Raw genomic sequence first — 15,123 nt, forward strand, 5'->3', positions numbered from 1 at the left:
TCTTCCATTCATTTTCTAAACAATCTTCCTGCTTTCTCTCTTGTCCTCCTACAAACTATATCCTCACAGCATTCAGAGCAAGTCTGTTGAAAGTTACTAATCTGCTCAAATGCTCCAGTGGCTTCCCATCTGTGTGAAGGTTGAAGACCTTACAAGCATCTACATGATCTCCCCCTCTTCCTCCTCTGGCCTTATCCCCTGCTGTCTCTCCCTTGTTAGCTCCAGTTCAACTGCAATTAGCCATTGATTTTTTCAGAAGTGCCAGGTATGTCCCAAGTTCAGGCCCTTCGCCTTGCCTGCTCCCTCTGCTGGAGCTGTTCTTCCCCTCTAGGCCCACATGGCTCACTTCTTCCCCTCCTCACAGTTTGCTCAAGTGCTGCTTTCTTGATGAACCTATCTTGGCCACTTCTTCCACAAGAGAATCCCTAACTTCCTTATGTCGATCTACTTATTTTCCCATAGTGTTTATTGCTTTCTAACACAACATACTGCTTAGTTATGCATATTTTCTGCCTCTCTCACTGGAATGTGAACAGGTTTCTGTTTGTTTCGTTCACTAAAGTACCCTCTAGAGTCTATAACACCATGGTGGATGCTCAAAGCTGCTGAGCAATGCCACAGTGACCAGTGGACTTGGCAGTAGAGGTTATCAGGACTTCAACAAGGGTAGTTGGAGTGGAGTGGTGGGGATGGAAGTCAAGAGACTTGGTGTGCTGGTCAGAATGGCCCCCAAGGTTGTTCCTCATCCCTGGAACCTATACATGAGTCATATTACATGACAAATGGGACTTTGCGAATGTCGCAAGGGTTACTGATTTGGTTTCCTAGGCTGCTCCAAGCAAATACCATGAAATGGTTCAACTTAAACAAAGGAATTATTTTTTCAAAAGTAATGATTTAGTAACTATAAGCAAGACAAAGCAATATAATTGTGCTTCTTCTGCAGACTTGGGACGATGAAATGTTTAGTTCCAATTTTTCCCATATAAACTTGAAACAATATTCATATAGAAGATACATCCTCACAAACAACTGATGGGTGATGAACACACACCAAAGTTTGACCAAAGCAAAACAGAAACTGAAAATTGTTGGGGTTATTCATATTTAAATTCAACATGCTCACTCTACTTAAAAATTAAAATCTGTAGATTTTAATAATTTGCTTCCACTTTTGTGCATAACAAATTGCTTCTACTTCCAGATATTATGGAGAAGGCATATAACTATAAACTATGGGAATTTATTTGCTTACTGCTAAAATCTGAGAAAATGTCCAAGTCAAGCCATCATTAGGTGAAGCCTTCTTCCTGAAGACCGGCTGCTGGCGATCCTGGGCTCCTCTGCCACATGGCCAGGCACATGCCGGATCTGCTGGTCTTTCCCTTCTCTTCCAAGTTTTGTTTCATTGCTTTCAGCTTCCTGCTTCAGGGGCTTTCTCTCTCTGTTTATTTCATTAATAAAGGACTCCAGTAAGAGGATTAAGGTCCATTCTGATTGAGGTGGGTCACACCTTAGCTGAAGTAGCCTCGTCAAAAGGTCCTGCTTACAAATGTTAAAATAAATTTAGTTTGAAATGCTAGTGATCAATGAAAGGGAGGGGTAAGGGGTATGGTATGTAAAATTTTTTTGTTTGTTTGTTTTACTATTCTGTTGTCTTTTTATTTCTTTTTCTGAATTAATGCAAATGTTCTAAGAAATGATCATGATGATGAATATGTAACTATGTGATGATATTGTGAATTACTGATAATATATGTAGAACGGAATGAGTATATATTAAAAATGTTTGTGTTTCTTTCTTGTAATTTTTTTTTTTAATTAATAAAAAATTAAGGAAAAAAGAAGGTCCTGCTTACAGTGATTCACACGCACAGGAATGGGTTAACGTTAAGAACATGTTTTTCTGGGGTATATACAGCTTCAAACCACCAGTCAGTACCTGAAAATACAGAGATTATCTGAGTGGGCCCACTCTGATTACATTAAGCACTCAAAAGCAGTTAACGTTCTCTGGCTGAAGGAAGGAAGATGAGGCAGAAGGGGAGGTTAGAGAGATTCAAAGTGTGAGGACTTAACCTGCCACTGCTCGCTCTGAAGGTGAAGGGGTCCATGAGCCAGGAAATGCAGGTGACCTCTAGAGTCTGAGAATGACCCAAAGTTTAAAAAAAAAGCAAAGAAACAGGCACCTCCTACAACCACTGTCAAAGACCTGAAAGAGGCTAGAAGTGGATTCTGCCCCAGAGCCTCCAGAAAGCAGCTCCAAGGCAGCAAACTCTTCGGCTTGGCATTGTGAAACCAACCAAAGCCACGAGGACTTCTGATATATAGAACTGGGAGATGATAAATTTATATTTTTTAAAGCCACTACATTTCTGGCAATCTGTTATGAAACAGTAGAAAACACAGAGGAGGCAAGAAGCACAGACAATTCTTTCAAGAATATGTGCTGTGAAAGGCAGCAGGAATATGGGGCAGTAGCTGGAGGCAGATGTGGGGCCCAGGGTTTTCCTTCTGGGGAGGGGGGGATGTTGGTGGGAGTGGGAGCTGCAAGAGAGAGAACTGTCACCTCACGTCATCCTTACACATCACCAAGAGGTAGGCAATGCTGTGCTCATTATACTTGGGGACTGAATTGAAACCCAAGAGGTAAAGTTGTTACATTGCTCAAAGCTGTCCAGGTACATGTCCCCTGCAAGACAGGTGGACCCTGCCCATAGGACCTTGCACTGACATCTCTGCTCTCCATCACCTGATGCTTTTCTCCTGCTGTGGACCTAGTTCTGCTAGACATGCTGAGGGCTGAACTTCCCCAGGAGCAGCACCCAGCCCATGACTGCCGAGGTCAGGGGTGAGTACCCCTCACCCCTTGGTGAGGTAACCTGAGAGTGTCCTGTGCTGCCTCTGAGGCCCCAGCGCAGCCGCTGTCATTGGGCTGGATCAACAACGCTCCCTGCTGGCTACCCTTCTCTCCTGCATGGCATCTCCAGGCCCTCCCATTGCTTCGTGTCCCCTCACAAACGGCTGGCACTCAAATTCCTATTACATGTTGACCTCTGGGGAAACCCACATTAAGGCACCAAAGCTTTCCCACCATTCTACATGAGCACCCAGCTGCCTCCACCACATAAAGCCCAACCTCTTTATGGCACCTGTGCTGGTTTGAATTGATTTATGTACCCTAGAAAAGGGGTGTTTTAATCCTAATCAATCTTGTGGGAGCAACATCTCTTCTAATCCCTATTCAGCACTATAGTTCAGAGACTTGATTAGGTTATCTCCACGGAGATGTGACTCAATCAATTGCGGATATTAAACATAATTAGATGGAGACGTGTCTCCACCCATTCTAGGTGGGTCTTGATTGGTTTATTGGAATCCTATAGAAGAGGAGACATTTTGGAGAGATTTCCTTTTGAGAACAAGTAGGGAGCCACAAAACCATGACAGAAGGACGAGAGACCCACAGGGACTACCAGCCAGTGACCTTTGGAGATGAAGAAGGAAAACGCTTCCAGGAAACTTTATGAAGCAAGAAACCTGGAGAGGAAGTTAGCAGATGCCTTGTTCGCCATGTGCCTTTCCACTTGAGAGAGAAACCCTGAACTTCATCGGCCTTCTTGAATCAAGGTATCTTTCCCTGGATGACTTAGATTGGACATTTCTATAGACTTGCTTTAATTGGGACATTTTCACAGCTTTAGAACTGTAAACTTGTAACTTATTAAATTCCTCTTTTTAAAAGCCATTCCATTTTTGGTATATTGCATTACTGCAGCTAGCAAACTAGAACAGCACTCTAATTCCATACAGAACTTTCTAATAATCTCACTACGTTTATGTCAATCTGAGGTTGGCAGGACATGTGCTGCGAGCAGTAAGGACCAGATCCTCCATCTCCACCCAGGCCAGGACCTGCCAGTCCTTCCTGTCCTCCAGGACATTCAGGGGAACAGACAAGTCTCAAGGGATCCACAGATGGAATTTCTGGTCTCTCACAAAAAACCCTTTGCAGATCTTGTCTCTAAAACATAACCCAGCATACAAGAAAGGAGGTTTGGGGGATCACCCTCTGTTGATGGACACAGGACCTGCCCCACCTCAATCCTGGCAGTGGGGCGGGGAAGAGGGGCAGTACTGCTCCTGTTTCGATCCCGACGCATGCCAGCCAAGGCCCCACTTAGCTCCTCTCTGAGAGGGTCTCAGCTTTCTTGCTGGAGTCTGTAACCCAGATGGTCCCTGGAGTTCCTGTTTCCGGGAAGAACTGGTCACAGGACTTTCTGTCCCCAGCAGAAATTCTCCATCCTGGAGCATCAGCCCAGCTTACAGTGAGGGTCGGTGGACGCTGAGGATGAACTGCGGGGTTAAAGCCCCCAGATCACGTGGTGGGCCTGACCTAGCCTCCGCACAGAGAAGGGAGGAGAGCAGGCAAACCAGGAGACACGAGGACAGTTACATGACCTGGCCAGCAAGCAAGCCCCGAGGCTCAGATGGGCAAGGCCTTGTGCTGCCTTTCCAGAGGCACCCCTCCCGCCTCCCAGCGTCTGGCCAAGGCTTGCAGTCCGTCCGCCCCCTCCCTCCACCTTCCCACCGCCAGGGCCCACGCGTCTCTCCCAGTCTCCTCGTTGCTCCTGACTCCACACAGCTGCCTCAGGATCCGTCTCGAAAGGACGTCGGGGCCTCCGCTGGACACAGCGCGGGAGGGGCGGTCTTGGCGAGGGCACCGGCAAGGAGGCAGGGTCGGGCCGGGGGCGGCCTGGTCGGCGGGGTCTCGGCCTGAGGCCGGCGAGGTCTGGGCCTGGGACCGCATGGCCCGGGCCGGGGTCCGGCGGGGTCCGGCCAAAGGTCAGCGGGATCCCGGCCGGGGCCGCCAAGCCTCCGCCGCCGCAGCCAAAGCTTCCCGCGAAACTGACGTCGGTGCCGAGCCGGCCGCGCAGGCGCCGCCCCCCGCCCTGCCCCTCCCCCGCGCTCGCTTTGCCCCTAGGGCGCCGGCGCACTCGCCCGTCTCCTATTGGCCGCTGTGTGTCGGCGCGCGCCGGTCGGCGCGGTGCGCACCTCGTGATTGGTCGGCGGCCGCGGGCGGGGGTGTGTCGGCGGCGCCCCGCCCCCTCGGCTCGCGGCGGTGCGCGCGGCAGCGGCGGCGGCGGTGGCGGCGGCGGCGCGTGGCAGGTCCGGCGGCGGTGGCGACGGCGGCGGCCCGATCCCGGCCCAGCCTCGTCCCGTCGCGTCTGGGGCCCGCCCGAACGCCGGCCCCGACCTCGGACAAGCGCGCCGCGGCCTCGCCCCTGCCCGGGCCCCAGCGCCTCCCGGGGGAGCGGCGCTGCCGGGCGAGCGCAGGCCCGGCCATGACCGACTTCAAGCTGGGCATCGTGCGGCTCGGCCGGGTGGCCGGGAAGGTGAGCAGGGAGAGGGCGCGGTGGGAGCCAGGCCAGGCCGGGGTCGGCGGGCGGCGCGGTGCAGCCTTCTCGCAGGGCGTGCGGCGCGGCGGGCTCCGGCCTCCGACCCAGGGCTCTCGCCTTCGGCCCGCGGACGCACCTGGTTGCTGCTGCTGGTCCAGCCCCGCGGGCCCGCTGCGCGTGCGGGACGCATGGCCTGCCCTCGGAGCAAGCGCCCCGCGCCTCGTCCCGCTTCACCTGGCCCGGTCCAGGTGTGCCTGCTATCTGGGGCCTGTACCTGCGGCCGCACGGGTCGAACGCAGCGCCCTTTCTGAGGCAGTGCCACTTCCACACCTGCTAAAGGGGGTCCGGTGTGGACTGGTGGCCAAGTTCTGCGTCTCTCGGTTAACAGGGGTGCTTAGGGGCTCGTTTTAATGCTGCCAAGGGTTGGCCACATTTGGCAGAGCGTCCACAGGTTTCTCCAAAGCAGGGACAGGAAGCCAGGGTCTCCAGGGCCTCCCTCTGCTGCCATCCGCTCTTGGGCTTTTTCATTCCCTTTACCTGGCCCTAACCTTTACGTGTTTGTCATTGGCACCTGTGAGCCGGGAGGCTTGGCTGTTTCCAGCGGCTGGCCCCTGCAGCTGTACCAGCCACTTGACCTTAGCCTGGGTGGGAACCCGACTCCTTCACCAGTGGCAGAGATTTCTGGTGGGAGAGAGAAGAGGCAGTGTGCAGTCAGATGAAGATGAAGCCCTTTCAGATCCGCTAGCAGTAGTAACTTTCCAAGAGTTAGACCAGTCATGTGACCGTTTTCTTCTTTTTCTGCAAGAGCTCCAGCAGCAGCTGTTGGGGATGTAGTTTTCTAAGCGAAGCTTGAGTTCCCCATTAAATTCTGAGACCCCTTCAAAGGGAAAGATATCAGTGACTGATGCCGTATCTCTCATCACTTGAATCTCTTGTTTGGAACATTTCGAATAGACAGCTAACCAGAATAGTTTATTGAACACCTGTGTACTTACCACCCGTCCTAATTAGTTAAACAGTAACTGAGACATCCTGAATATTCTTCTCAGTCATGCCCCCTCCCTCTGCTCCAGTGAGCCCACCATCTCTGACTAGGTAGAAGCGAGCAGTCAGCCTGATTCAGTGTCACTCTCTTGGGGAATCTCATGTGCATGGAATCAGACTCCTCTGGACAGACGAAACCCTCTCCCACTTGTATTCTAACACATCCACCTGTGTCTTACCCCATGCCAAGGTGAGTCCTTTGTCGACCTGAAGGGGCCTTTAGTTATCTTCTCCTTCACGAGAAACCACAGTTCATCCTGCTCTTGGCCATAATTTGAGTGCCTCATGCTGATCCCTAGTGTAATGATTTGAAACATCTGGTTAATTTCTAGACGAAGTACACACTGATAGATGAACAAGACATCCCGCTGGTGGAGAGCTACTCCTTCGAGGTAAGGACAGTCTGGCCCTTTTCTGGTCTGCTTTCGGTTAGCCCATGGGAGCCTTGGGAGGGCCCGGAGAAATGAGTTTTCTGCCTTGTGCTATGGGAGTGAGAGACCCCAAACCCAGATATATCCTGCCTCCCATGTCCAAAGTCCTGGTCTCTACCTGGAGTTCCAATGACATTGCCCACAGGACCTCCCGCCTGACCCCTGGGATGTGGCCTTTCCTCACCTCTACTCTGGGTGTTAACTTCTCTTCTTTAAAAAACAAAGCAAATTTTGTCATTTTTGTGATAAAACATCTGTGAAATTGACTATTGTCCCTGTTCCTTAGTGAGACTCTGCCGTGTACCTCAGCCTGTCTTCCTGCCTTGGGCTGCCAGTTCTCCTGTATGCCACAAACATCTTCCATTCTCCAATCACCTATCTGCGCCCTTGGTGCTCTCATGCCTCTCCCTGGTGGACTCTACTTGACAAACTTCTCTTCACCAAAGTGTTCCCTTCTCTTCATGTCGCTCTGCCATGTTACATTTCAGCCCTTGACATTTTTTACCATGATTGTTTGATCTGGGGGCTTGTCTCTTATTAGACTGTGAGCCTTTTCAGGGTTAGGAAAACATATTTGCCTTTGTGTCCACAGTATTTTGCAGAGTTATTCATGGGCATTTCTTGCCTGAGCAGAAGAAAGAGTAATTGTCGGACATGGTTGGCTTCTCAGTGCCCATGTGGAAAACTGCCATGGCAAGAGAGCGAGTCCTAGGGAGGGTCCCATGGTCTTAGGGACTGGGCTGGCATTTGTTTGTCTGGCTTATTTGTTTCACTTGTTTTTTTCTACAAAGAATTTGAATTGTTCCCCAGAATGACTGAGGCTTTTTAAACACACCTTTTCTTTCTTCCTTTTCAGGCCCGAATGGAAGTAGATGCAGATGGAAATGGTGCTAAGATATTTGCCTATGCCTTTGACAAAAACCGAGGACGGGGATCAGGACGGCTACTTCATGAGCTGCTGTGGTGGGTATTTTCGAGCTGCCTCTTGCTGTCTATTTATTTGTCTGCCAGTGTCCCCTCCATGAGTCCTGGGTGAGCCTGGATGCGTGCGGGGTGCTGGAGGCAGCAGTTGCCTGCTCCTGATTGAGGTTACGCATGAGACCCACTTGCCTCACCTTTGAGTCTTGGGGTTGTTCTTGGATCTTGGCCACTAACCCAAAAGAATGGCTACTGCATATTGTGTTACTTCGGGGGACCTAAAAGTCCTCGTATACCAAGTGGACTTGCCGTTGAGGCATTGGCTCCTGACAGGGTGGGCTGGTCCCTTTGCTGGGCTCACACTGAGCCTGTGGGAGTGCATGGGGAAGGGGCAGCTGGGGTTCTGGAATGTTTGGGAGCACTTAGAGGACCAGCTATCTCTTGGCTGTCCCTCGGCTGTGCGTCTGGGTTCTGTCCTTGGCTCTGGGCAGTGTAGCTCTTCAATTCTGTGGCTTACTTGTCATGAAGCCTCTGTCCTGCTTGGAGCTTGGTTCTTGTTGGCCAGCCTTGCCCCTATGCTTCCCCTGGGTGGGATGGAGGCCAGGTAAAGTCTTGTGGCTGGTTTTTCCTTCTGGGTGGACGTCCAAAACTTTAACCAGATGGAGGTGTGAGGGAGAGGAGGCTGCGGTCAAGCACTGTCCTGTCCCCTAGGGAACGGCACAGGGGAGGCATTGCGCCTGGCTTCCAGGTGGTGCATCTCAACGCAGTGACTGTCGACAATCGCCTGGACAACCTGCAGCTGGTGCCTTGGGGCTGCTGGCCCAAAGCCGAGGAGACTTCCAGCAAGCAACGGTGGGTCCTGGCTGCGCGGCTGGCAACCAGGTGGAGCTCCAGGTGCCCTGCGTGTCTGTGTGTTCAAAGACCTTGGCCACCAGAGTTCGGTGTCCTCCTTTCCTCACGGGTGTAGGACTTGGGTGTTTCTTCTGGTGATTGGCTCTAGGGACCTCCCTTCAGCGGCCATGATGAAGTAGGCAGGAGGGCTGCCTGGGCCGCATGCTCACAGGACGTTCAGGTCCTGTGATGTGCCACGCTTCCTCCTGTGTGCATTTTCACCAGGCAGCTGGCCGGTGCTGTGCCTGCAATGGGAGAGAATGATATGTCTGAGTGATCAGCAGCTCTCCCTGGCCCAGGCCCCCACGGTCTCAGAGACACAGCCCTTTGCTCAGGATGCCACAGACTTCCCACTGGGAGGGCACGGTGCCCGTCTGGAGCCCGTGGCAGGAGCCATCCACCCCCCAGGGTCCTGACCCACCCTCAGGCCCTTGCCACCATCCTCATGGGGCACTCCCTGGGGTGTCTACCTGTGCCTGGCGCTGTCAGTGCTGGTTTTCCCAGTGAGCGTTGTGCTAGCTCTGTGATGTGGTCTCACTACTGACCATGGGATGGAGTCATGCCTCTGGGGTATCACATGGAGCCCAAGCATGGTGGAGGCAGAGACAGAGCAAGTACTCTTAGTGAACTGTTTCTGCTGACGTGAGGGCATGACCTCAGGCTCTAGAGGGCCAGACCCTCCTGTCAGGAAATGGGCATCCTGACCTCTCACGTACTGCAGCCCCGACGAGGGTGCTTGCCAGACGGCACCCTTGGTTATTTCCAGTTGGGCTCTGAGGGGCAGGGTCTGGGGGTTTCTTTTAATTTTGTAATACTTTTAGTAAGAAACATCCACGTACGTACAGTCCAACCATATTATACAATCGGTGGCTCACAATAGCATCACATAGTTGTGTATTCTTCACTCTCACTCTGCTCTTGAGTGAAGCTGGCCCTTTTCTAATAGTTGATGAGAGTTTTTTCCTTTTGGAGATTATATCAGTCTGGACTTTTGGTTGCAAGGTGCAGAATTGAGCTTAATGTCAAGGAAGTACATATAGGGCGTGACTTGGCTCCCATGCCTAAACAGTGAAAGCTGTAGGAGCTGCCTCCTGACTCTGTTCTTCTCTGTGCTGACCTGCCCTCGGGAGGCCGAGCAGCCACCGGCAGCCACAAACTTGCTTTCTGCCCATGGAGCAGCCCCACCAAATATAAGACCTTGCTGCTGTGGCATCTGGGGGGTCCTGCATTTGCCTCCGGTTAGCTTGGTTTGAATCACTGCTTGCAGGGGTGGGGAAGGGTCTTCCCCCAAGGAGCTGTCTATGGAGAGGGAAAGCACATGCAGCAGGCACAATCAAAGTCTATGCTGGTGTGTGTTGTGTTGCCTTGCCCAGTGCTTGACATGCTTGGTGTGTCTTCAGGGTTACTGCCTATCCCCCACCCTGCAGTGTGGCTGTCTCTGCTTCCAGGACCCCCACTGGGACCTGGCTGCACGGTTCATCTAGTCACCTGACACCCTTTTGTGGTGCATAATTATAATTAAGGATAACCCATCTGGAAAAGGGGGGAATTACACGTAGGGACTGCCCATCTGTGCCTGCTCCCCTCCAGAGCTGCTCCAGGAGGCCCTGGATCCTCTTGCAGCCCACTTCCTGCTGGTAGAAGTGGGACCTGGGTTGTTTCGGGAGCTGGTCAAGTACAACAATCCTTACTTGCCAGTGGAAGTTTTAAAAACTTCAGTAGGTGATCGGTCCACTTATCCTGGTTTGTTTCCCCAGGCCCAGTAGGCAGTGAGCAAGCTGGCTGAATGTGAATCTCACGTCCAGAGCTGGCCAGGGCATCATTCCTGCCCTCGCGGTTCCCAGCATATACAATCTCTGCTTTCCCTGCAGGCTGGCTCCTTGTGGTGGGATCGCCCCATTTCTGTCAAACAGAGGGTACAAAGCAGAAGTCTCTTCTGGGGCCTGGGCCTCTTCCTGCTCTGCCTCTCAGCTTGGGGCTGAGAATTCAGCATTTCCAGCTCTGCTCAGGCACTTGAAACTGTTCATTTTCCTCCCTGTCTGCCTTTGAAAGCTGGTTGGGCCTGAGTTCTGTCTTGTGGGACCTCACTCAAGGCAGCCCATGCACCCCCACGCCCTTTCTTAAAGTTTGGGTCCCTAAAAGTTGGCCTCAGTGGATGAGTGTTCTGGTTCAGGGGGTCGTTTATTCCTCCCTTTGCTGTCACAGTACAGGAGTCACTGGTTTTGAAGCCCAGAAGGCTTGCTTACTCCCAGCTGGCCAGCTAGTGTTTTTCTCAGGTAGATTTCAACAGCAAGCATCCATCCTGTTGAAGCATGGTACTCTTTTTGGAAGGATGTAGGCTAGCTCCCAAGAGGAGTGGTGAGGAGGCAGTCTCACCAGGGCAGAAGCAGTGGGCAGCTTCTTTAGGTGCCACTGAGGGTTGGGAGCAGGGAGTGTGCAGTTGGGATGGGCCAAAGAGAGACCCCACTGCCATATTACATTTGTGGCAGGGGACATCTGAGCAGAAGAGACAGTGCATTGTGGAGTGGGGCCCGCCCCCACCTTGTGGGTGCCTGAGTGCAGTGTCTGTTTCTCTCTCGAAGGGAGCAGAGCCTGTACTGGCTGGCGATTCAGCAGCTCCCCACTGACCCCATAGAGGAGCAGTTCCCCGTGCTGAACGTGGCGCGGTACTACAACGCAAACGGGGACGTGGTGGAGGAGGAAGAGGGCTCCTGCACCTACTATGAGTGCCGCTACCCGCCCTGCTCCGTGATGGAGAAGCAGGTACGTGCCCGTGGCCATGCAGGGCCTTGCCGAGTGGGTGGCTGGAGGTTTGTGCCCCACATCTGCTCCCCGGAGCGGCTGTGAGGCAGTGGGTATTATTTGTACTTCCAGCTGCGTGAGTTCAACATCTGCGGGCGCTGCCAGGTGGCCCGGTACTGTGGCTCCCAGTGCCAGCAGAAGGACTGGCCCGCCCACAAGAAGCACTGCCGCGAGAAGAAGCGCCCCTTCCAGCACGAGCTTGAGCCGGAGCGATGACGCAGCAGCTGCGCCCTGCTGCCGGCCCCGGGCGCGTCCTCAGCACTGTGAGGCCGACCGGGGCTGGATCTGGAGGCGCTGAGGGCGCTGGCCGCGCAGAGCAGCGCCGCGGGGACTCGCCGGGCCCTGGTGCTCTGGACGGCAGCAGCGCTTCCCTTCTAGGAACAGCTGGGGAGACTCCCGCCAGGACGGTTCTCGTTATTTATATGTTAATATGTTTGTAAACTCATGTACAGTTTTTTTGGGGGGAGGTGGTGGGAGGATTGGAAATTACAAATAGAATCATTTGCTGTAATCCTCAAATGGTCACCTGTTGGGCCACGTGTCTGGAGGCTTCTCTCCTGGGTGCCAAAGTAGAAGTGAGGCGGCTGAGGGGTTCGTCCGCGGCTCCTGGGGCGCAGTCTGCATGGAAGCCATCTTTAAAAAGGCAAAGTAAAGGGGTGGAATCACGTGGTGTCTTGCCCATTTTCTGCTATCCTTCCTCCATGTGCATCGGCTTATTGTTGACTCCACTTGGGACTCCAGCTGGAGGGAGTTGACTGCTGGAATGTGGTGGTCCTCCCTGTCAACCTGGCTGGGGCCGGGCACCCCACCTGGCCTCAGAGGAGTAGGGCATGCTCCTTGGCTCACAAAGGTTTCATGAACGAGCTGTGCAGGAGTTACGGGTGGGATCACATCTACTAGCCCCTGGTGTTGGGGGAGGTAGAAGGATCTGAGCACCGGCCTTTAAGGTTACCATGTGCTGCATGGCCCAGGGCCCCTTGGAGGTCAGCTTAGGGCCTCACCTCTGAGTTGGGGCAGACTGGGAGGGAGGGGAGGTGTTAGGCAGCAGGTGGCAAGTGGGAGCCAAAGCAGTCATTCTGCTTCCACTGTGCAGGGCTGCTGGTCCCCTGCTGGCTGCAGCTGTGGCTGCCTCTGCATCCCCAGGGCAGGCATCCTGTGTGGGCTGGAGTTTTGGGAGCCTACTGCACCTGCAGTAACAAGTAAGAAGTGTTCTTGTTACTTCTTCTGACTGGGGACAGCCTCTTGGTGGCCTTTGATCTGTGAGCTGAGGTTCTATTAGTGTCTTCTGTGGTCCTCAGTGGCCTGCTGAAGACAGAGTAGCGGCCACAGGCAGGGAGTGGGGACTTCTGAAGTTGAGTGAACTCCATTGCCGCCTCACCTTTCCACAGAACCATCCTTTTGCCTACTGTGTGGGTCAGGTAAAGTTCACCTAGGCCAAGGGCACTTTTCCCAGGTAGATGAAGTCTGTTGTGGGTCTCTCTAGAACCTCACTTGACATGAGGGGGCTCAGGAGGCTGCTGGGGAGGAGGGGATACAAGTGATCTAGAGAGCTGTTCCTGCTAGGTATTCCCAGACATGTTCCTTTCCAGGCTGCCATGACGAATACAGCACAGCGGGCTGGCGTGGCAACAGGAGTTTGTCTCATGGTCTTCGCAGCTGGAAGGCTGGCTTCCTCCTGGGTCAGGGCCTGGCACCTTCTGGCTGGCAGGCAGTCCTTGGGGTTCCTTGGCATTCCCGTCCTTTCTGCTGTAGGCCCACTGACCTCTGGCTTTCTGCTCTTCTGATGACTTCTCCGTAGTCCTCTAGCAATAGGATTAATGCCCATCCTGGTTCACTTGGCCATTTGAAAGTAACACTTTCAAAAAGTTTTTTCCAGTGGGTTCACACCTATAGAAATGGGTTTAAGAACATGGTTTTTCCTGGGGAACATAATTCAGCTTGACACCCAGATTTGGCCAGGTAGGAGGGAAGCTGTATGATTTTAGTGTTATGTTTTTGTTCCTTTAAAAAAAATTTTTTTATTAGAATAGTTGAAGGTATATGAAAAAATCACGCAGAAAGTAGAGTTCCCTTATACCCCTACAGGTTTCCCTATTAACGTTTTACATGAGTATGATTCCTTTGTTGTAATTGATGAAATATTATAATTATACTGTTAACAGTAGTGCATAGTTTACATTGGGGTCACTCTTTGTGTCATACAGTTCTGTTCTCAAGTCAGTCATTTTGATCATTTTCAGGTGTACAGTTGAGGGGGATTAATCATATTCTCAGTCTCTCGTCCATGACCATAACATCCCATCATGTGGTAGGGGTCTGTGGGTCTTCCAAACATGGGTCTAGCCCTCAGGCGGGCCCTGCATTCAGAGGCTGCCAGGATGAGGCAGTTCGCAAGTCACATGCAGGGGTCTTGGCCTGTTCCCTTGGGAAGAGCTGGGTGGGTACCAGACTCCCTGTTCCCTGGTGGATAGGGGCTTTAAAGTACCTTCATGAATCCAACAAATTGTTCTGTGGTTAGTTATTCTTGGGAAACTTACATTCAGAGAGGAATGGCCTGGGCTTCCTGATTGGATTGTGGAGGCCTCCATCAGCATTGTGTGGCTGCTCTGGGGTAGTCCAGAGCTTCCTGACTACCAGGACTTGGGTATGAATCACTGGTACTTGTTGTCTAGCTTGGTGAGCCTGCTTGGAGCTGGGGCCTGGGCTGACAGCCTCTCCCTCTGCCATGTGCTTAGAATCAGGGCCTGAGCTGACAGCCTCTACCTCTGCTGCCCGCTTGGAACTGCCATGGTACCATGAAGGGAATATGGAACCACAAATTTCTTTTATTCTCTTTCTGATGACCCTTTAGGCTGTTTGGTTTTTATTCCATGTCTATCTTCACTATTCTGTGTATGTTTAAGATCTAGGTTGTTAAAACGGGGGCCTGTTTCCAACCTGCGGGACCTTCTGAGCACTCTGAACCAGATGGGCATGTGTGGCTGAGGCCATTTCAAAACATCACTGTCCCCTTGGTACCCCATTACTTTGCTGACCAGCCTTTTCTGCTGCCTCTGCTTGGGTGGTTGCTACTCCCATTGCTGTGCTCTAGCCAGAGCCTCACCTCAGAACCCTAGGCTGAGTCCCCACGTGTCTACCCGAATCCAATCTCCACTTGTTCAAGAATTGCCTTCCCCAGATCTGTTGAGAACGTTTGCTTTCCGTAATCCATTTCAGCAATCAGAGCCTGTGGCTGTGTGATCTTCTCTAACACCCTAACCTGACAGCCCCAGGGCCCTGCTCTGCGCAGGTGTCTGTGCTTGGCCCGCTGGCTCCGTGGGGCCTGCCCTCCGCCGTCCACCCTGCGGACAGTCCCAGCACACTGCTACGGCCCACACGGACACCTACCACAGGTGGACGACAGATGGGATAGGGAGGGCAGCCGAGACCTTTTGGGCAGACCTCGTTGTACAGGCCCTTTGCTTATGTGCCTGACCCCAGGCTCCGACCCGCCCCCCGAGCTGCCCCCTGACCCCGCGGTCCTGCCGCCGCGGGTCTTTAAGGTCCCCCGGCCGGCAGGGGGCGCGGGAGCCGGTCCTCGAGGAGGCGGTCCATGTAGCCGGAAGTTCCGCCCCAGCGCCCCGGAAGGAGTCGGGACG

General features: G+C 53.0%; 1 protein-coding gene and 1 long non-coding RNA gene across 2 annotated transcripts; one reads left to right on the forward strand and one right to left on the reverse strand.

The window, feature by feature from the left end:
- The first annotated feature begins 5,267 nt into the window (after positions 1-5,267).
- On the forward strand, positions 5,268-12,151 carry ZMYND19 (zinc finger MYND-type containing 19). Its single transcript, XM_077148910.1, has 6 exons — positions 5,268-5,396; positions 6,776-6,835; positions 7,731-7,837; positions 8,504-8,644; positions 11,266-11,446; positions 11,558-12,151. The coding sequence occupies exons 1-6, from the start codon at positions 5,346-5,348 to the stop codon at positions 11,699-11,701; spliced, it is 684 nt and encodes a 227-aa protein (XP_077005025.1). The 5' UTR covers positions 5,268-5,345; the 3' UTR covers positions 11,702-12,151.
- Positions 5,942-15,061, reverse strand: LOC143673870 (uncharacterized). The gene is made up of 3 exons (XR_013170752.1): positions 14,873-15,061; positions 7,059-8,928; positions 5,942-6,738 (listed from the first exon to the last, which is right to left on the reverse strand). It is a non-coding gene; the product is annotated as an uncharacterized LOC143673870 (long non-coding RNA).
- Between the last annotated feature and the right edge of the window lie 62 nt (positions 15,062-15,123).

The sequence above is a fragment of the Tamandua tetradactyla genome, chromosome 2 (assembly GCF_023851605.1).
Source record: "Tamandua tetradactyla isolate mTamTet1 chromosome 2, mTamTet1.pri, whole genome shotgun sequence".
Lineage (NCBI taxonomy): Eukaryota > Metazoa > Chordata > Mammalia > Pilosa > Myrmecophagidae > Tamandua > Tamandua tetradactyla.

Excerpts from the sequence above, each read along its gene's own strand:
- ZMYND19 (XM_077148910.1), top strand. The coding sequence starts at position 5,346 with ATGACCGACTTCAAGCTGGGCATCGTGCGGCTCGGCCGGGTGGCCGGG. Across the intron at positions 7,838-8,503 it reads CTACTTCATGAGCTGCTGTG|GGAACGGCACAGGGGAGGCA; the intron begins GTGGGTATTTTC and ends CCTGTCCCCTAG. Across the intron at positions 8,645-11,265 it reads GAGACTTCCAGCAAGCAACG|GGAGCAGAGCCTGTACTGGC; the intron begins GTGGGTCCTGGC and ends TCTCTCTCGAAG.